Source organism: Scyliorhinus torazame, chromosome 9, assembly GCF_047496885.1.
Source record: "Scyliorhinus torazame isolate Kashiwa2021f chromosome 9, sScyTor2.1, whole genome shotgun sequence".
NCBI classification, from domain to species: domain Eukaryota; kingdom Metazoa; phylum Chordata; class Chondrichthyes; order Carcharhiniformes; family Scyliorhinidae; genus Scyliorhinus; species Scyliorhinus torazame.
In genome coordinates this window covers 96099298-96119646 of record NC_092715.1, presented here as the reverse complement: position 1 = coordinate 96119646, position 20349 = coordinate 96099298, and the positions used below count along the sequence as shown (strand labels likewise).

Here is a 20349-nt window from a genome sequence, read left to right as displayed (position 1 = left end):
CCAGGAGTATCGAGGGCTGAGTAAAACAAGCATTTTATTGCTATTCTCCGTGATGACAACCTACATGTGCAAGGTTGGATTTTCCATTCTCACAAAGGTGAAGACGGCACAAAGGAACTGGCTGATGTCAGCACCAAATATGTGCATTTCCCTCTCCCCTGGGCCTCATTGGAGTGAGATCGTGAGGACCAAGCAGGCTCCCCTTTCACATTAAAGGTGAGTGAATGTGGCGTGTGTCGTGAAGGTTGGCCGGCGTAGGTCCCGAAGGTCAGCCAGGTGGCAAAAATGGGCTCCGGGAAAACAAAATTTGAAAAACACTGTACTAGAAGAAGGGAGAGAAATGATGGAGGCAGCTGATCAGATAGACTCAATCTTGGTGACAAAGAAATCCAACGTCAGCTTGCACTTGTCTTTGCAGGGGAAGGGTGGATGAGATAAGGGAAAGAGATTTAAGATAGCTGGACCACTGAGTCCACAGAAACAGGGAGGAGTGTGTTGTACAGGGAGGAGAATGGCAAGATCAACTGCCAGATGGCCAGCTGGGAAGGAAGGTCAGCAGGAGAGAAGCCTAGGGCAGAAGGTGTTGCTACTCATGAGGAGGCAGTGGCAAGTGGCTTGATGGGGCCATTTAGAGAATGCCAAGAGAGACACAGAAGGAAGCTGTAGGTTTATCTAAGAACGAGTTAAGCCTGGGGCCATGGCTCACAAAACTTTGGTTAGCTTTGTGTCAGCAGTTATACCATAAAGCCTAAATGTGGTCTGGGTTCATGTCTATGATATTAAACATCCCTTTACTATTATAGTTGTCTTTTAATTCATTGAGGGTAACACTTGGGGGTATTTTTAACACCCTCCCCTCCAACCCATGGATGGTGGGACAGTTTTGATGGGGGATCGGTGTTAAAAACATGAAACCCTATCCCAACCAGTCACGAGTATGCCTATTTCTGTTTTAACTGAGGAAGATTTAGGATAGATGAATAGCTGTTCCTGAAAGGCTAGTCAGTACTCAATATTTTAATGAAACTTCACACCTCAGATTTTATAAATGATTTGTATTTAACAACTACAGATAGGTTTTCCCAGGGCTCATGAAACCTGGCGAATGAAGGGAGTTGGGAGCTGCCAGATCCATCAGGTGAGTGCTTTCTAAGCACTTCTTTGTGGAGTAGAGGAATATTTTCCCCTTGGGTTCGCAAGCAAACCTGCCATGATCGGCCTCTCTTCCCAGGATTTCCAGCACATAATTGGGCAACCCTACCCCCACATTCTCTCCTCTTCTCACATGGGGTGGGATTCTCTCAGCCCGGGGCCGGGCCGGAGAATCCCCGCGACCGCCGTGAATCGCGCCACGCCGCCCCAACTCCGGCACGTGATTCTCCGCAGAGCGGAGAATTGTCGCCGGCGTGGTTGACGTGGCGCCGGTCGGGGGCCGCTCTACGCGGCCGGCCCACCGATTCTCGGCCCGGAATGGGCCGAGCGCCTGTCGTAAAAACGCCGAGTCCCGCCACCGCCGTCAACACCTGCTCTCAGCCGGCGGGAACTCGGCATGGAAGGATCGGGGGCCGGCCTGTGGGGGGGGAGGGGGAGTCCGACCCCGGGGGCCCTCTGATGTGGCCTGGCCCGTGATCAGGGGCCACCGATCGGCGGGCTGGCCTCTCTGGCTGGCAGCCTCCTTTCTTCCGCCCCGGCCCCTGTAATCCTGCGCCATGTTGCGTCGGGGCCGGTGGGTTGAAGGAAGCTACTGCACATTTGCACGTTGGCGCCCGTGCCACTGCGCATGCGTGGATCCTGTGCCGCCCAGTTCATGTCGATATCAACAGCTGGTGCGGCGTGAACCGCTCCAGTGCCGTGCTGGCCCCCTGTAGGGGCCAGAATTGCTGATCCTGAGGCCGTGTTGACGCCGTCGAGAAACGCGACGGTGCTTCCGACTCCGTCAACACTTAGCCTCAGGATCACAGAATCCCACCCATGATCTCTTTCCCACATCCCCCTTGTGGCCTCTTGAACCTTTCTCCCCATGATCCTTCCCCTACCGCTCGTGATCCCTTCCTACCTCTCTGCCACAATCTGAATCCCCTCTTCTGACCCCCGATCTTCTCAATTGCTGGGGAATGTCCCCAGCATTTGTTATAAATGCTCCCATCCCACAGCCAGCCAATCTCTCAATCTGGCCAACTATCAGTTTTCTACCAGTTGTCAGTAATCCCAGTTTTCCAAACCACCAACATTCCTCCCATTCCCTCCCTCCGTCCCTGTACATGTCGGTGCCATTGTGTTCCGCATACCAAAGCAACGCCATTCTCTGATGTGAGAAAGCAGCATCAAAATGTTACTTGTTTGATCAGTTCTATAACTTTCAAAAAGCTGACAAAGATGAAAGCAAAGATAGTGAAATCAAAACGCTGGTTACTTAGCATCCTTCAGTACTGAGGGGAGGTTTTGCACAAAAACGAATGATGTACATTAGCTGAGCTGACTGCACTTACTGGTTGCTAGGAAATGTTTTACAAAAGGTGATGGTCTTGTTTCAATACTGCTATCATGTTCTGTGACACCTTTAACTGACAAAGCCTTGAATGTTCAAAGGAAAACCAAATTACAACAGTTAATTTTTTTGGAGGGGGAAACACACAATAAAAAAAAGTACCACAAAAGGAATTATTATCATTGATGATATATTTTTGAAGCTGAAATAATTCTTTATATTTTTCACTATGGAAACCTCACTGTTGGCAGGGGGCATAGGTGCTGTTAGGTATTGCAGTTCATTAATTTCTGTAAAAAGACTGAGGCACACCAGGATTTGGATATACCTCATTCCACCGAATAATAGACCTGAGTACCTTGTTCTTTTACTTCTTAAAAATAAAAAAATAGCCTACAATGCATTACAGGTGTAATACTTTACAGGTGTTCTCCAAAATACATTTGTTCGAAATATTGTATGGCTTGCAAAAATGAACAACGGGACAGAAACTTTGATTATTTTTGAGCAACAGAGCACATTATTCAAAAATCATTTTCAGCAACAGCTGAATAACAAAGGTGTGGAGATATAAGGGTAATTTCAAATCCAAAACAAGTGTGTTTGGGTTGGGTGAAGAATTAAAATTTAAAAGATTTAAAACCCAAAACCAATAAGCCTTGAAGCCATCCAGAGGCCGAACAAGAGCAGGCAACCAATCTGATTTCAGGAGGCAGGTTTGACATTGGCAGCATTTAAGGAGGCTGCAAAACTCAATTTTAACAAGATTCAATGAAAACTTGTGTCAGCCAGGTTTTCCTGGCCTCAAGAAATGCAGTGGATAACAGGAGGCGAAGGGCTGATTATTAAGGCCTTGTAGCACCATTTATGGTCCAGCAAGAACAGAAGTTATTCCTCCAGACCCCACATAAACCCCACTGCAATTTGTCCAAAGCCACACCGACCCCACCTCCAAGGCCCCTGACCAACGATCTCCCGCCATATTCTCCAGCTCCCGCTGATCTCCTGATTCCCACAACCTCACATCCAAACTGCACTCCACACCATTATGATTGATAATTTACCCACTCCCTTTCCTTCCCACAACCATGTTCTACACCAACCCACATTACCTCTCCCCACCACAACCTTTGCTCCCACCCAGTCCTGCAGGCTCTCCCACCTGCCTGGTGCACAACCTGTCAATCAGGCTGCTGTCAGGCAGGAAATCTGGACAGAAAATTCAAAGCACATCTGACACTAAAATATTTCAGGTTATCTGGAAACCCTGACTTTTGGGTTTCCTCTCGGGAAATCATGTTGCCTCCATCCTTCACGGGACTGTAAATATAATAATAATCTTTATTCGTGTCACAAGTAGGCTTACATTAACACTGCAATGAAGTTACTGTGAGTATCCCCAAGTCACCACACTACGGCATCTGTTCGGGTACACAGAAGGAAAATTCAGAATGTCCAATTCACCTAGCAGCACGTCTTTCGGGACTTGTGGGAGGAAACCGGAGCACCCGGAGGAAACCCAGGCAGACACGGGGAGAACGTGCAGACTCCGCAGACGGTGACCCAAGCAAGGAATCGAACCCGGGTCCCTGGAACTGTGATGCAACAGTGCTAATCACTGTGCTACCGTGCGCCCTGTACACCAACATTGATTCTGACAGAAATGCTTCAAGTGCAACTAGTGGACTCCTTCATGTTTTTCCAGATCTTGCCATGTACTTGGACAGCCTAAAATTATTTCATAATGTGAATTTGCTCACAACACAATGGGCCGGATTCTCTGTTTCTGCGACTAAGTGCTGATGCCAACGGAGGATCCATGGACTTTCACATCAGAAAAATCACAACCACACCTGCACCGTTTCTGCTACCAGTGAGGGGCTAGCACCGGCGGCGGGTGGAACACCATCGCAACCCACGAAAAACATTGCGGGAATCGCCGGGTCCATGATGGACACTCACAGGGCTGACAAGCTGCAGCTGCGTTTAAACTATACATACCCCCCACATACTCTGATCGGGACCCAAAAGATGGGACCGGTTGTGCTGGAACAGCTACACAGTTGATAGATTGGCTGGGGCCGTGGGCACCAAGGAGGGTACCCCGGGGGTGTCCCATATACGACCCAGGGCACTCGGTTTAAAGCGGGCTGACAGCATGTGGAGCTGCATGGCAGCCTTGATGACTTTGGTAATGGTGCTGCATACCCGTCCACCCCGACCCCACAGCCCACCTCCTGGCCACCCCTCACTACTCCTCCCGGCCCAGATACGAGCCCCCTGGCCAGCATCACGACTGTCAGTAAAGTATGGCGGTGCTGGACACTGTCCATACGCCCTCTCTCTCAGCAGCCACATGCCAGGTTCACGATTTGAGAGAGTACACGTGGACCGCGCCATTGTGAACACAGCCCACCAGAGGCGGAGAATCGCAGGTGGGCCCACTAATGCGAATGGTGTTTCAACTACGCGCGGCATGCGTCGCTTTGACGCTGTTTTTGGGAGGTGGAGCATCGCGATTCGGTGTCAAACCGGCACCTGCCGCGTTCGGTGTCGGGAGCTATTCTCCGCTCGATCGCAAGCCCCGATTTCAGCGTCAGCCAACGGAGAATCCCGCCCATTATTCTTTTATGAACAGGTCCCAAGGTCCAAATCTCTGGGCTTCAACAGCTAAGGAAGGATATTGCGTGATATAGTTCTCTAGTAGACCAGTGGGTTCCTAGTCTTCCCTAGCTCACTACACCTGCACTCCCAAATTTCACTCAGTGGTTTTTCCCTCAAGATCAGTCTCTAAATCATAGAATCCCTACAATGCAGAAGGAAGCCATTCGACCCATCGAGTCTGCACTGACCCTCCAAAAGAGCACTTTCCTCAGGCCCACTACCCATCCCGTAACCACGCCTAATATTTCAGACACTTAGAGGCAACAACTCCCGAGTGCCCAGAGGAAACATGCATACACTGGGAGAATGTGCAAACTCCACACAGTCACCCAAGGTTGGAATCGAAGCCCGGTCCCTGGGCTGTGAGGCAGCAGTGCTAACCACTGTACCACCGTGCCGGCCATGTCTCCTGGGATTGAGATTCCCCTGCTGGTGTATTGACAGATGAAGTGAGTGATGCAAACTGCACATGCAATGGTTCATTTTGCTTGACTTAATCAAAGTAACTACTTACTGTTTACAGTATTCTAACCATCATGTGGTTTTTATCTGAACCTCACTATGCAGATTTCTGTTTTAAAGATCTGACTGTCAACCTGTATATCTGTCCTTATATTTTATCTCCTTACATTCACAGCTCGAAAGGGATCAAAAATCTTTCAACAAAGTGGGTGTTTCCTGGTTCTTGAGACAAATGAGCACTGTGCTTATTATTTTGGGATATATGGGAAGCAATATCAAGATGGGCCCATTAACTTCTTTTTTTCTTTTTTCATTCAGTCTTTTGATATTAAATATAAATACAAACAATACTAAGAATAATAATAATATAAATAAATTTGCATTCCTCCCTTTTCAATAATAAACAACAAATTCCTCCCACCTCATCCCCACTCTTATTTTCCTTTAACAGGTAACGGTGATCAACAGCTGCCATCTACAGTAAAATCTGTCAGTTGAGCCTTTCACAGTATATTTAACTTTTTGGAGATATAAAAATTCTATTAGATCTTCAAACCATAGTGAGGCACTGGGTGGAGAAGATGATTTCCATTCTATTAATATCCACCTTTAGCAAACATTGTATTGTTTCAATCAAGACACCATTGATAGCACACATATCGCCCTCGCAGAATCCTGCAAAGACCCTGGTCTGTGCATGAATAGCAGCAGTTTCCACTCCCTTGTGTGTTGATTAGCAGTGCATTATGCTAGCTTGGACCCACTATCTGCAACTGTCATCACACTTTCAAACAGTGCGAACACCCAATATATATTCCCTTAAAACATAACAGTAGGTATGAGGAGAGTTCCAGTTGTAATTTATAATTGGAAAGTATTTAATTTCTATAATATCATCTTACTTTGTAAATAATCAGAGTTTTAGATTTCTGAAAGTTTTACATGGTGCAGCAGCCATTGTTGACAGGTTGCGAGAAAACACTGTGCCATGTGTGCTTTACCCATCTAATTGTTGTAACGACTTGTCTTATATTGGCACATAGTTTCAGGTGGAATTTTCTGCTATTGTTTCCATTTCCTGTATTAGACATGGCATTAATGTGCCAACTCCTGCTGACACTCTTCATCTTGTTTCTGTAGATAGTGGGATCATGGATTGCTGAACTGCAGAGCTGTTGTTCCATAGTTCTATTTCTGAAATGGTGTTCCACAGCCATTAATCCAGATGTTAGGCATCAATGCTTAATACAGTTTTTGGCAGGCAAATGTATATTTTCCTTTAAATAGCCTCAACAACTCTTTAAACAACTGCAATTGGGCCAGAATGCCACATCACTCTGTGATTACTTGGGATATGAGGGTTGACTCAGTAATTTGAACCCCACTGAAAAACTGTGACTGGGATTCTCCGACCTGGCGCCGGGTCGGAGACTCCCCGGGGGGGCACCCCTGACGCCAGCTCCCCCATTCTCTGGCACCGATTCTTGGGCACCCGCGCGATTCCCCCCGTGCCGGTCGGGGGCCATTAACAGCGGCTCCCCCGACGATTCTCCGGGCCCCGATGGGCCGAGTGGCCGACAAGTTTGGCCACACGGCGGGACCTGGAAGGTGAGTGTGCGGGAGCCGTCCTGGAGTGGGGGTGGGGGATCTGGCCCCGGGGGGAAGGGGGGACCACGGTGGTCTGGCCCGCAATCGGGGCCTACCGATCAGCAGGTGGGCTGGTTCCATGGGGGCCCACTTTACTCCGCGGCGGGCTCCTGTAGGGCTCCGCCATATTGCCCGTGGGCCAGCGCAGAGAAGGGAACCCCCGTGCATGCGCGGAAATACGCCAGCCGTTCCGCGCATGTGCAAACTCGCGTTGGCCGTTCTGCGCCGGCTGGAGCTGCGGGGACCACCCCGGCGCCAACCTAGCCCCCTAGGAAGGGGAGCATTCCTCATTATCGGGGACCGTTGATGCCGGAGTGGGTGGCACCGCTTTTCACGCCGGCATGAGGACATAGCCCCATCATTAGAGAATCCCACCCTGTGTTTTTTGTGAATGCATCTTGGAATATTACTGGCATACAGCACATTATTTCTTAAGACTCCCTTCTATGAGAACTAGATCAGGGAATCACATGCCTGATACAACTTTGATCTGGACGTTGCATTGATAATGACTGTGCTCAGTGAAGGCAGACACATAACCTATTGCAGAATACTCCCATCCTGGAGCATTGAGCATTGACATCAGGAAATCCACTATTCATATTATGCAAAAACAAATGTTGTTATTTAGAAGAAGGTATTCTTGTCTTTGTGGACAATTTGTTGTATATATGGCCTTTATAGCGTCAATAAAAAAGAAACTACATTTGTACTCATGCCTTACAACAAACAAAAATTGCATAATTTGGAAGTGTTTCTCACAGCCTTATATGGCACTTTAGGATTGACGATGCTTCTGACTGAAGTAGTCAACTGTACAACAGCAGTACTTGAATTTCCAGATAGCCCCGCTCTCCCACTTAACAAATGCTCATTGTATCCATAACTGCAAATGCAAGACTAGCTGGCAGCTGCCAGTTCTTATTTCGATGGTAAGAAATTCATCTCCAATCTTGCAGATACTATCTCACCATCTTAATCACTCAAACTTTGTGGAGGGAATTTATTATCTCTGGCTAAACACATCAAATGTTACAACTGTAAATCTGTCCTAGTTGTGAAGTGTCTACAAAGTGTTGAAATAGGTGTCAAAATCAAGTGTTTGGATATTCAGAGTCACGAAGCTAGGTTCAAATAAAATTAATTGAGCAGAGAAATTGAAATTATGTTAGCATTTTATATCCAAATCGAGGCGATTTCACAAGCATTTAAAGCACTGTAGCAGATGGATCTGTATTGTGTAAAGCTGATAAGGTAGGAGCAGAAAAAATAGGCCCAAGTTAATTGGGCTAAGAAGTACTAAATTCAATTACAAGCACATCTCATTAAGTTTGTTTCAGTATAAATTTGTAGCAACAAGGATGTGATTCAGTTCACAACCTAATCCACAAGGTGTCTTGTGCAGCTCATGTGGGAACTATTGTTGATTTATCTTTGCTAATGCACCCACTGTTATTCCATAACAGTCAGGCAGCCATTTGTGCTTCTGAATATACATCACAAAGTTATTCCATGTATTTGTTTCGCGGCAAGTCTGACTTCATTTTCCATTTCCCACAATCATTGCCATTCCCTTTTTGAGCCTATGACTCAATTAGATTCCAATTTAGTGGCTTTTGACAGTTTCTTTTACCTCATCCAGCTTGACCCAATTGGTAGCACTCTTGCCTCTGAGGTGGAAGGTTGCCATTTTAAGCTTTGTTCTAGGATTTAAGCGTATAATGTTAAGTTGAAATTCAAATCCACCACTGAGGTTGTATTGCTTTGTTGAAGGTGATGTTTATGGGATGATATGTTCCATCTACCTTGTAATAACTCTCATGAGACCAACGCGGGTGAGCCGATGCAACTGAAACCCCATTTGTACATATAAGCAAGGTTTCCAGCTTACTTCTGGAATGCAGCAGCAGGAACTTTAATGGCCATAATTCATCTTAATTTGGAAGGTGTAATCTATACATTGGACTTCCTAGTTATCACCTGAAGAGTGTGGAAGAGCATGTCAGGATCATCATCAGGCATATCTCAAACTGAGCCACAAACCTGGCCAAGGTACAAGATTAAACAGTGGAAACAGCATGCTAAAGACAGAAATCCCACAAGCAACAGATCACATCTAAGATCTATAGTCCTGTCTGCTTCAGATGTAAATGGCGGTGTACTATTTATGAAGTAATGAAGGGCGGCCGCTCCTTAAAAATCTCCATTCTCAATTATGACAGAACCAAGCACTTGAGTGACGGAGTCAAGGCAGAAACATTTGTAACTAACTTCAATCATAAGTGACAAGCACCTGATCCAGCTCGGCCTCTTCCTGAGAACCCCACCATTACACAAGCCAGTCTTCAACTAATTGGATTTATTCCATGTGATATCAAGAAATGCTGAGTGCAAAGGATGCAGAAAAGGTTATGGATCCCGACATCATCCCAGCTATAGTGCTGAAGATTTATGCTCCAGAATGAACCGTTACTCTAGCCAACAATTACAGCACTGACATCTACAAATATATTGGAAAATTACCCAGATATGTCTTGTGGTAGTGAGACCCCTTTAAGGGGGCGGGAGTTTCAGTCCATGTAACCATCTCAGGACCAATCGCGTTGGAGCACGTCAGCCCCAACTAATGAAGAGAACTCGCATTGAAGCAGGGGCCCGGGCAGTGTGGACCCCGGAGCTGGAGAGTCAAGATCTAACCAGCATTGCTCTGTGCTTGTATATAGTTGCCTTTGTCTCCTGTTAATAAACCCTCTTTATTGTTAGTGGAAGTCTCCAGAGTATTGTCTCAAGCCACCACATGTCCTATCCATAAAAAGCAGAACAAATCCAATGCAGTGATTTGCTGTCAGTCAGCAACAGCTTACATTTATATAGCACCTTTAACATAAAGAGCACAGATAACCCAAAAGATTTTGGATTGGAAGAGATTGCAGAGAAAGTGTCATGGGAGTTGAGGTGGTGTGCAAGACTATGAAGCGATTTTAAAACAAGGATGAGAATTTTAAAATTAAGGCATTGTTTATCTGGCAGCCAATGTGTGTCAACGGGTACAGGGGTGATAGGTGAACAGACCTTGGTACAGGATAGGACATGAGCAGCAGACATTCGGATGACATCAATTTCACAGAGGGTGGAATTTGTGCGACCAGCCAGAAGTGCATTGGAATAGTCAAGTCTAGAAAATGCAGGTTCCAGCAGCAAATGAGCCAAGATTGCGGAAAGTTAGGCAATGTTAGTGATGAAAATAGGTCATCATAGTGATGGTGTGAATTATGAAATGGAGGTTTGAATGGTAATTTAGCAACAGTGGAGGAGTCAAAAGAGGTGGTGGTGAAGTCAAGCCAGGTATCATCAACGTATATGTGAAAACTAACAATGTGCTTTTGGGTGATTCATAGAATTTACAGTGCAGAAGGAGGCCATGCGGCCCATCAAGTCTGCACCGGCTCTTGGAAAGAGCACCCTACCCAAGATCCACACCTCCAACCTGTCCCCACAACCCAGTAACCCCACCCAACACAATGGGAAATTTTGGACACTAAGGGCAATTTAGCATGGCCAATCCACCTAACCTGCACATCTTTGGACTGTGGGAGGAAACCGGAGCACCCGGAGGAAACCCACGCACACACGGGGAGAATTATGATGTTGCTGAGTGGCAATGTAGATGACAATATGAGGGGGCCAAGGATAGAAAAATTGGGGGCACCAGAGGTAAACACGCAGGAATGGGAAGAGAAGCCATTGCAAGTTACAACTAGATAGCTAAGAATGAAACCAGATGAGAGCTCTCGCAACCAGTTGGATGACAGTGGAGAAGCATTGGAGGAGAATGGTGTGGTTAAATTTGTAAACTAAACTGTAGACAGATCAAAGAGGGATAGTTTGTCTTTATCACAGTCACATAGGATGTCATTTGTGACTTTGAAACAAACCATTTTGGTGTGAAGGCAAGGACAGAAACCTGATTGGAAGGATTGAAACATGGAGTTGCCTCCTCCCAATCATCAACATTACCATTGCCAAGTCACAAACCATTAACATCCTGGGGACCACTATTGACCAGAAGCTGAACTGGATCAACCAGATAAATACTGTGACTATCAAAGCAGGCCAGAGGCTGGGCATTCTGTGGTGAGTAACTCACCTCCTGACTCCTCACAGCTTTCCTACCATCTTTGGGTCATAAGTCAGAATATGATGGAATACTCTTCTTCTGCTGGATGCGTGCATTTCCAATACACTCAAGAAACTTGACACCATCCAGTACAAAGTAGTGATCTGATCCATTGGCTATGAGAACACTTCGCTATGTCAAGTGCATGCTGCTTCCTCTGTTTACCATGTAGCTAGTGCTATATTGTAGCTTCAACAGGTTGATACCTAATTTTTTTAATGTATGTATTTTTTACTTTTTACAAATATCGCAACAAAGCAAAAGAAAAAAACACCAAAGTCGTCAATTCAGGATACAGTCAACAACACAGCGATACATCATACCTATCACTACAATTGGAAACAAAAGAAAATTCCCGACTACCCCAGTACCAGTGGGAATGACATTACACTTGTACCCCAGAATGCAACCCAACCCACATCCAAGCCTAGGACAGAATAGACAATAGTCATATGACTACAAAATTATGAAGAGAGGACCAGCATGACAGGCCTAAGTTATTCTCAGACCCAGTGTCTTCCATTTAAAAAAAAGAAGAGAAGAAAGTAAAGACCGGGGGCTGGATTCTCCAAAAATGGGGCAATTTTTTTACGCTGGCGTTTCACTCTTGACTTTTCTCAAGAAAGTTCTGAGCAATTCTCCTACCTGCAGGGGGCTGGCAGGGCCCCGGAGTGCTCCTCGCAGCTCTGGCTGCGGATATGGGGCCCCACACCTCCGGTCGGTAGTCCGCGCATGCGCACGGCTGCGGGCTGCAGCAGCCGCGCCGTACGCGATGGCGGACTGGAATGCGGACGGTCATCCAAAATGTAGGCCCCCCGAGATCACACGCGCCTGCAGATCCGTGCTGCCCGATTGTTCCCCTGGCCGTCCATGAGCCCCCCCCCAATGATCGATCCCCGCGTCCCCCACCAGGGCGGCTGGGGACTGAGTCCGCAGCCGCCACCCGAAATTCCCGAAGGCCGATACGTGGTTAGAACCACGCCGTCGGGAACTCGGTCAGGTTTGCACGGAGAAACGAGGGGGGGGGCCCTCTGTCAACGGCCCCCTAGCCGTGTCTCGTAGATCGTGCGCGAGCGATTTCCCAGCGATTCTCCGGGGACCACCCCAGAGCTACCAGAGTCAACCCAATAGATTCCAGGTCCAAAGCACCAGCAAGCAAAAGGGAATAAGCCATCCGACCAAGCAAATGACACTCCCCGTAAAGGGGATGACAGGGGGCGAAATTCTCCGGAAACGGCGCGATGTCCGCCGACCGGCGCCCAAAACGGCGCAAATCAGACGGGCATCGCGCCGCCCCAAAGGTGCAGAATGCTCCGCATCTTTGGGGGCCGAGCCCCAACCTTGAGGGGCTAGGTCGGCGCCGGACGAATTTCCGCCCCGCCAGCTGGCGGAAAAGGCCTTTGGTGCCCCGCCAGCTGGCGCGGAAATGACATCTCCGGGCGGCGCATGCGCGGGAGCGTCAGCGGCCGCTGACAGCTTCCCACGCATGCGCAGTGGAGGGAGTCTCTTCTGCCTCCGCCATGGTGGAGACCGTGGCGGAGGCGGAAGGGAAAGAGTGCCCCCACAACACAGGCCCGCCCGCGGATCGGTGGGCCCCGATCGCGAGCCAGGCCACCATGGGGGCACCCCCCCAGGGACAGATCGCCCCGCGCCCCCCACCCCCCCCCCCCAGGAGCCCGCCCGCGCCGCCTTGTCCCGCCGGTAAGGTAGGTGGTTTAATTTACGCCGGCGGGACAGGCATTTTAGCGGCGGGACTTCGGCCCATCTGGGCCGGAGAATCGCGCGGCATGGGGCCCGCCAACCGGCGCGGCGCGATTCCCGCCCCCGCCGAATCTCCGGTGCCGGAGACTTCGGCAACCGGCGGGGGCGGGATTCACGCCAGCCCCCGGCGATTCTCCGACCCGGCGGGGGGTCGGAGAATCTCGCCCAGGATAACCATGAGGCCAGAAATGTAAGTAAGGATAATCTCAATCCCAGTGAAAAAGGCGAGCTCCACCCTGGGGAGAAAGGAGCCATTTAGAAGCTTGCCGAAAAGGATGTTCTGGGAGGGTGGGCTGACTTCCCCCCCGCCACCCCACTGTACCAGAGGACCCATCCCAGTAACAGGACCACCCAGGAAAAAAGGCAGCGGCACCATAAAAATAGCACGCAAGGTGGACCTACTCCTAATCAACCAGAACACCTAGACCCAACCATCTACCACATTCCCCAAGGCAATGTTCACCTCAAGTAACTTGGGCTTGGGAGAACAGAATGAACATCTCCGGAGTCTCTCATAAAAGAGAGAAAGAGAAGAAAGAACCAAAATCATCAGAATGAATCGAATAGATGACAGGAGAGTGGCAACCAACCCAGACCCCCAACTTCTCGTGCAACTGCCCAACTTGCAACAACAAAGATATGGGGCGGGATTCTGAGGGAATCGGCGGGGCGGGTAACCCCGGCGGGACGGAGTGGCGTGAACCACTCCGGCGTCGGGCCGCCCCAAAGGTGCGAAATCCTCCACACCTTCAGGGGCTAGGCCTGTCCCGGAGTGGTTTGCGCCCCGCCGGCCGGCAGGAAAGGGGCTTGGCGCCACGCCAACCGGCGGCGAAGGGCCTCCGCCAGCCGGCGCGCGTTGGCGCATGCGCGGGAGCACCAGCGTGTGCTGGCGTCATCCCCGCGCAATTGCAGAGGGCTTCGTTTCCACACCGGCAATGGCGGACTGCTACAGCCACCGGTGTGGAACAATAGAGTGCCCCCATGGCACAGGCCCGCCCGCGGATCGGTGGGCCCCAATCGCAGGCCAGGCCACCGTAGGGGCACCTCCCGGGGCCAGATCGCCCCGCGCCCCCCCAAAAACCCCGGAGTCCGCCCGCGTCGCCAGGTCCCTCCAGTAAGGACCTACTCCAATTTACGCCGGCAGGACTGGCAAAAGACGGGCGGGACTTCGGCCCATTGCAGGCCGGAGAATTTGGGCAACCCCGGGGCCCATTGAGTCGCGCCATACCCTATCATTCTCCAAGGCGGGCGGCGCGACGCACACCGGGCCAATGTTTGGGGGCCAGAGAATTTGGAGGACGGCCGGGGCGGGATTCACGCCGACCCCCGGCGATTCTCCGACCCAGCGGGGGGTCGGAGAATCCTGCCCAAGATTTTTATTATTGTCACAAATAGGCTTACAATAACACTGCAATTAAGTTACTGTGAAAATTCCCTAGTCGCCACACTCTGGAACCTGTTCAGGTACAGAGAGGGAGAATTCAGAATGTCCAATTCACCTAACAAGCACGTCTTTCAGGACTTGTGGGAGGAAACCGGAGAGTCAGCCATTCAAACGACAAGAGAACATCACTCCTACCCTGGGGCATAAGAACCAGGATATCTACTAGGCATAGCGCTCAGCCCATCCCTACATTTCCAACTATAAGAAAGCCAAGCCCAGCCCCTCCAAGCTCCCCCCAAAGGTGCCTCAGGGAAAGGCACCCCCGATCCGAAGGGACAAGAGGATACTGACTACAGCGCCAAAACTTGCCTAACCCAGCACCGTTCCAAAGGAAAAGCTATCTCAGGAGAATATGACCCTGGGATCTTCCAGACAACTCCTACACCCCGCCGAGCCTACATTTCCCTAGTCCTAAACAGGGCAAGGTACCACTTCCACCGACATCAGAAGAGAAATGCTAAACACTCTGCCTTTAGCCAGGAGGGGATCTCAGACCAGAGGAAGAAGAACCATCAAGACACCCATAAAATGGACATCCTGGGATGGAGGGCCGGTGCTACCTCCCAAAGCAAATAACAGCATGATCAACAGGGAGCAATGTCTAGTATAATGACTGAGTTGCAGGGCAAACCCTAGGATAAAGATTTCTGCACGGACACACAAAGAAAGCAGAGGCCCAGGATAGAACAGAATCAACAAGTACTCCTCAGGGACTTTCAAGGATTCCAACGATCGAAGCTTGAGACACCAATACTTCCACCATGCCAGCTCACCAACATCCAGGCAGTTTACAGCCGAGGCCCTGGGCGGGGGGGTGACTCGACCCGTTTCTCCCTCTTGTTGGTTCCTTCACCACCTGCTTCAGGCCCTGTGTGGCAGATATGTGTTCCAGGATTTGATTGTAGTGGTGCGACTGTGCCGCTCTTGGTGAGGGGCATTGGAGTCTCCCACCCAGTTCCACCTGAGTTGATATTGATGGAGAAGTCTGCAATATTGTCTGTAAGGTACAGTTCAGTGAGTATGACTATGTCAGGCTGATGCTTGATTAGTCTGTGGGACACTCTCCCAGTTTTGACACAAGCCTGCCAGATGTTAGTCCATGATTACAGCAACCTTCTAAGGTTTCATCAACAGAACCTTAGTAGCCCGCTAGCTCCACACCTAGAAGGACAAGGGCAACGTGGGTACACGGTAGAATATAATAAAAATTTTCCAAAAACTCAGTTAATGCAGAGGAACTTGGTGCAATAGACATCACTAGGGAGACAGTATTGAATAAACTGATGAGATTAAGGGCAGATAAGTCTCCGGGACCTGATGGCCTCCACCCTAGGGTATTAAGGGAGGTGGCAGTGGAGATAGTGGATGCATTGGTTATGATAGTTCAGAATTCCCTGGATTCTGGATGGTCTCAGTGGACCCCTATTCAAAAAGGGAGAGAGGCAAAAAGTAGGAAACGATAGACCGGTTAGCTTGACTTCTGTGGTGGGGACGTTGATGGAGTCAATCATTCAGGAGGAGATGACTGAACATTTGGAAAGACAAAGCACAATCCATCATTGTCCGCATGGTTTTACGAAGGGTAAGACATGCTTGACAAATTTGCTTGAGTTCTTTGAGGTCATAACCAGGAAGGTGGATAAGGGGGAACCTATGTATTTGGTACATCTAGACTTCCAGAAAGTTTTTGATAAATTGGCGCATAAAAGACAAATCCAGACGATGAGATTGCACGGGGTAGAGTACTAGACTGGATTGAGGATTGGCTGACTGACAGAAAGCAAAGGGTCCGGATAAATGGGTCCGTCTCTGACTGGTGAACTGTAACTAGCGGGATGCCTCAGGGGTCAGTCCTCTGACCTCAACAGTTTACAATTTATATAAATGATCTGCAAGCAGGGATAGAGTGTGACAGAGTGAAATTTGCGGACATACTAAAATAGGTGGGAAAGCAGGCAGTGAAAATGAAAATGAAAAATGAAGAAGAGGAGATAAAGACTTTACAGACGGATATAGATAGGCTAAGAGATAGCACCAAAATCTGGCAGATGGAGTTTAATGTGGATAAGTGTGAGGGTATCCATTTCGGCCGAAAAAATAGAAAGGCAAATTATTATCTAAATGGAAAGCAGATTCAAGATGCGTCTGAGCAGAGGGATCTGGGTGTCTTTGTTCATGAATCACAGAAAGTCGGTAAGCAGGTACAGTATGTAATTAAAAAGGCAAATGGAATGTTAGCGTTTATTGCAAAAGGACTGGAATATAAAAGTAGAGAGGTGTTGCAATTGTATAGAGTGTTGATGAGACCACATCTGGAGTATTGTGTCCAGTTTTGCTCTCCTTATTTGAGGAAGGATGTAGTGGCATTGGAGACAGTTCAGAGGAGGTTCAACAGATTGATTCCGGAGATGAAAGGGTTGACGTTTGAGGAGAGATTAAACAGTTTGGGCTTGTACTCACTGGAGTTTAGAAGGATGATCAATGTGTATAAAATACTAAATGTAAGTGATAAAGTAAACGTAGACCAAATGTTCCCCCTTGTGGGAAATTTAGAACAAGAGGTCACGGATACATGTTGAGAGGCTGTAGATTTAAAACTGAGATGAGGAGGAACTACTTCTCGCAAAGGATGGTGAATTTGTGGAACTCGCTGTCCCATAGTGCGGTGGAATCTGAGTCATTAAATGTTTTCAACAAGCGATTGATGTATTTTTTATTTTAAAAAAAGGTTAAAGGGATATGGGCAACAGGTGTGGAGGTGGATTTGAGACCAGGAAGAGATCAGTCATGATCTGATTGAATGGCGGAGCAGGCTCGAAGGGCCTACTTCTGCTCCTAATTCCTATGTTCCTATGTACTACCAACTGCAAGTTTTCCTTCAAGTCACATACCATCCTGACGTGGTATTATTGTTCCTTGACCATCATTGGGTCAAAATCCTAGAACTTCTTTAACAGCATTGGGGATGTCCCTACACAACATGGGCTGCGATAGTTCAAGAATATGGTCGTCACCACCACAATAAATGTTGGCCTTGCCAGCAATGCCAAATTCCATGAACAAGTGAACAGAAAGACTGCTTCTCAAAAAATATTTTCTAACAATGTCACTTTGGTTTGCTGGTGAATATGAATGTCAGTGTGCTTTGAAAATGTGGATTTTATTGGAAATTACATCCATGCTGGCACCTATTGTTAGGACAAAATCAAATCCAAAGCAGAAACAAATATATTATCAATAATTAAAAACTCTTGCATCCAGTGTATTTCTGTTGCCTCACACTTTTCTGTTCCATATTTTAGGGCATTACACCACAGGGCAATCATACACCCAGAGGTCAAGAATTTGTTCTTTGTTGCTTTAAAAGGGGACTTAGATGTTGTTACCAGTCAAATATTTGATAACACTAACTGTGAATGAATCAAAGCAGTTTACTTCAATCAATAATTGCTGGTAAAAATGAGTAAGCAGCAGAAAACAGAACAATCAAATCATTCTCATTTTTAAATAGCCAATGTTTTTCAAACTGTCAATGAAATCATTCAGATATTTTTGTTAATTTGACCCACTAGGTTTATTTTTATTTTTCCTACTTGACACCAGAAATTCATCAAATCAGATCCTACTGTAGAGACTTGAGCACATAAACTTGGTTGCCGCTTTAGTGTAGTAATGAAGGGAGTGCTGCATAGTCGAGGGCGGCCTCTCTATTGAGGTGTTAAACTGAAGCCTATCTTCAATCTCAAGTAGATGTGAAACATCCCGTGGCATGATTTAAAGAGGAGCAGGGGTGTTCTCCCTTGGATATTTTGGCCAATTCATATCCCTTAATGAGCCTTTGGGCCATTTTTAAAAAATCTGGTTTTGTTTTCCCGCAGCTCTGTTACAGCCATCGATGGATTTCACAAAACTACTACCCGGTGTGTAGTACATCAGACTAAGACCATTGCTTATGTGGAAGATAGTCCAGCAGCACAGAATAGTTGGGCCAAATTATCTTTTTCCATCTAATTATATGTACTGAGAAGAAGGGAAACATCATTAAAGGAATGACTGTGGGTCAAGATGCATGAGGGATGTTCTGTTCCCACCACCAGTACTCAGTCACCTACTTCTGCATACACATCTGGCTAAACCTTGCTTTGGCATATGATTGGTGCACATAGAGTCTCCAAATCCCAATGCTATGCTGTGGCAGTGGTAAAATAGTACAGATAAGTGTGAAAGTGACAATTACACTGAAAAAGGATCACTTGCAGAGCATGCCATGAGAAGGTATACCAGGTACATCACCATCCCCTTCACTGTCACTGGGTCAAAAGTCTTGGAACTCCCTCTCTACAGCACTGTGTGTGCATATCTACACAACATGGACTGCAGCAGTTCAAGAAGTCAACTCACCACCTCCTCCTCAAAGGCAATTACGGATGGACAATAAATTATGTCCTTGTCAGCAACACTTACATTGGATGAATGAATAAAAAAAGGGTAATCATCTGCCAGCATAGCATGTTTGGTACATCTGCTAATCTACCACCAACTGTATTTGCAAGTACTGTTACACCAGCCTGGGAATGGCTGTGGGAAGCTTCTTCCTAGGGTCTAAATGAGAAGAACCCAGTGCTGTTTTATATGCTATAAGGACACTTGTGCTAACATATACCATAAGGCTAGAACAGCAAGTGAGAGAACCTGTCAGCTGTGACCTCTAACCTGCATATGGGGTTTTCATTTGCTTCAATTTTTTCCTGTCACTTCTTATTCCCCTACTCCATCAGCTTTAGAAAAATGTGTTACTGTGTTGAAATATCATATTATTTCTCAGGACTTTCAATTTTTTGCCCCTATTGTGACAATTCCTTTTAATTGTTCCCATCTTTTTAAATTTCATATACATGCTTTCTCCTCCCAATATTCTGAGCAAAGTTTTTATTTAGAGGGAAAGGTTCCATATTATAATTGTTGTGGGCAATTGATGTATATCTGGAAGATACAGATAAGAGTGAATGTCAGAGTGATGGCTAATGGCTTCAACTTTCTAAGTTTATCTAAAATGGAGTGATGTAATTACTTACATTTTATTCACATTTACATGTCCTCCTTGATGGCCCAGTGAAAACAAACCATTAAAAAAATTATGCTGATTTTTAGCTGCCTGAGATTAAAAAATAAAACTTGCATTTACTGTGTCAACAATTCTTGATGATCATTCTTTTCTGTTCTGAGAATCTGGCTACTGTTAAGCTGCTTAACATTTATTTGTATAAGATTATTTTACAAGTATATAAATGAAGAATACATAACATGATCACTACATTCTAGCTTTAAGTACGAATGAAATAACCAGAGACCTCTAAATAATAGATATGTTGGAGCTACTTGCCAGATAAATATTTTGTAATTGCAGTGTATGACATGAAAGTCTAAACTTACTCAAGACACTGTTAATAAATTTGTTTAAATTGGGTTTGCACGCATCCCTATGTGATGCACAGGACAAAATTAATACCAGTATTAACATTAACATTTGATCAAAGTTTGAAAGACTGAAACTGTACAGCAGATCTGCCAATGATGGGTTTCATGTATCGAAAGGGAAATGGTATCCTCCCATGCCCTGGATGTTAATCTTGGGATTCCAATTTAATAAAGGTTCAGCCCAGCTGAGAGTAAACGCAAGAACAGAATTGAACAAAGCATTCTACA

The 20349-nt window shown here is 47.1% G+C and overlaps 1 protein-coding gene across 13 annotated transcripts in view; it reads left to right on the top strand.

Moving 5' to 3' along the window:
• Positions 1-20349, top strand: part of arb2a (ARB2 cotranscriptional regulator A) — a 1003719-nt gene that overhangs the window by 913619 nt on the left and 69751 nt on the right. The window contains exon 13 of one of the 13 annotated variants that reach the window (XM_072516287.1): positions 18522-18586. The exons of the other annotated variants lie outside the window; for them this stretch is intronic. Coding sequence (XP_072372388.1) covers positions 18522-18571 — 50 coding nt within the window. The 3' untranslated portion in view covers positions 18572-18586. Of the gene's footprint in view, positions 1-18521; positions 18587-20349 lie in introns of those variants that run through there. 13 annotated transcript variants of the gene reach the window in all.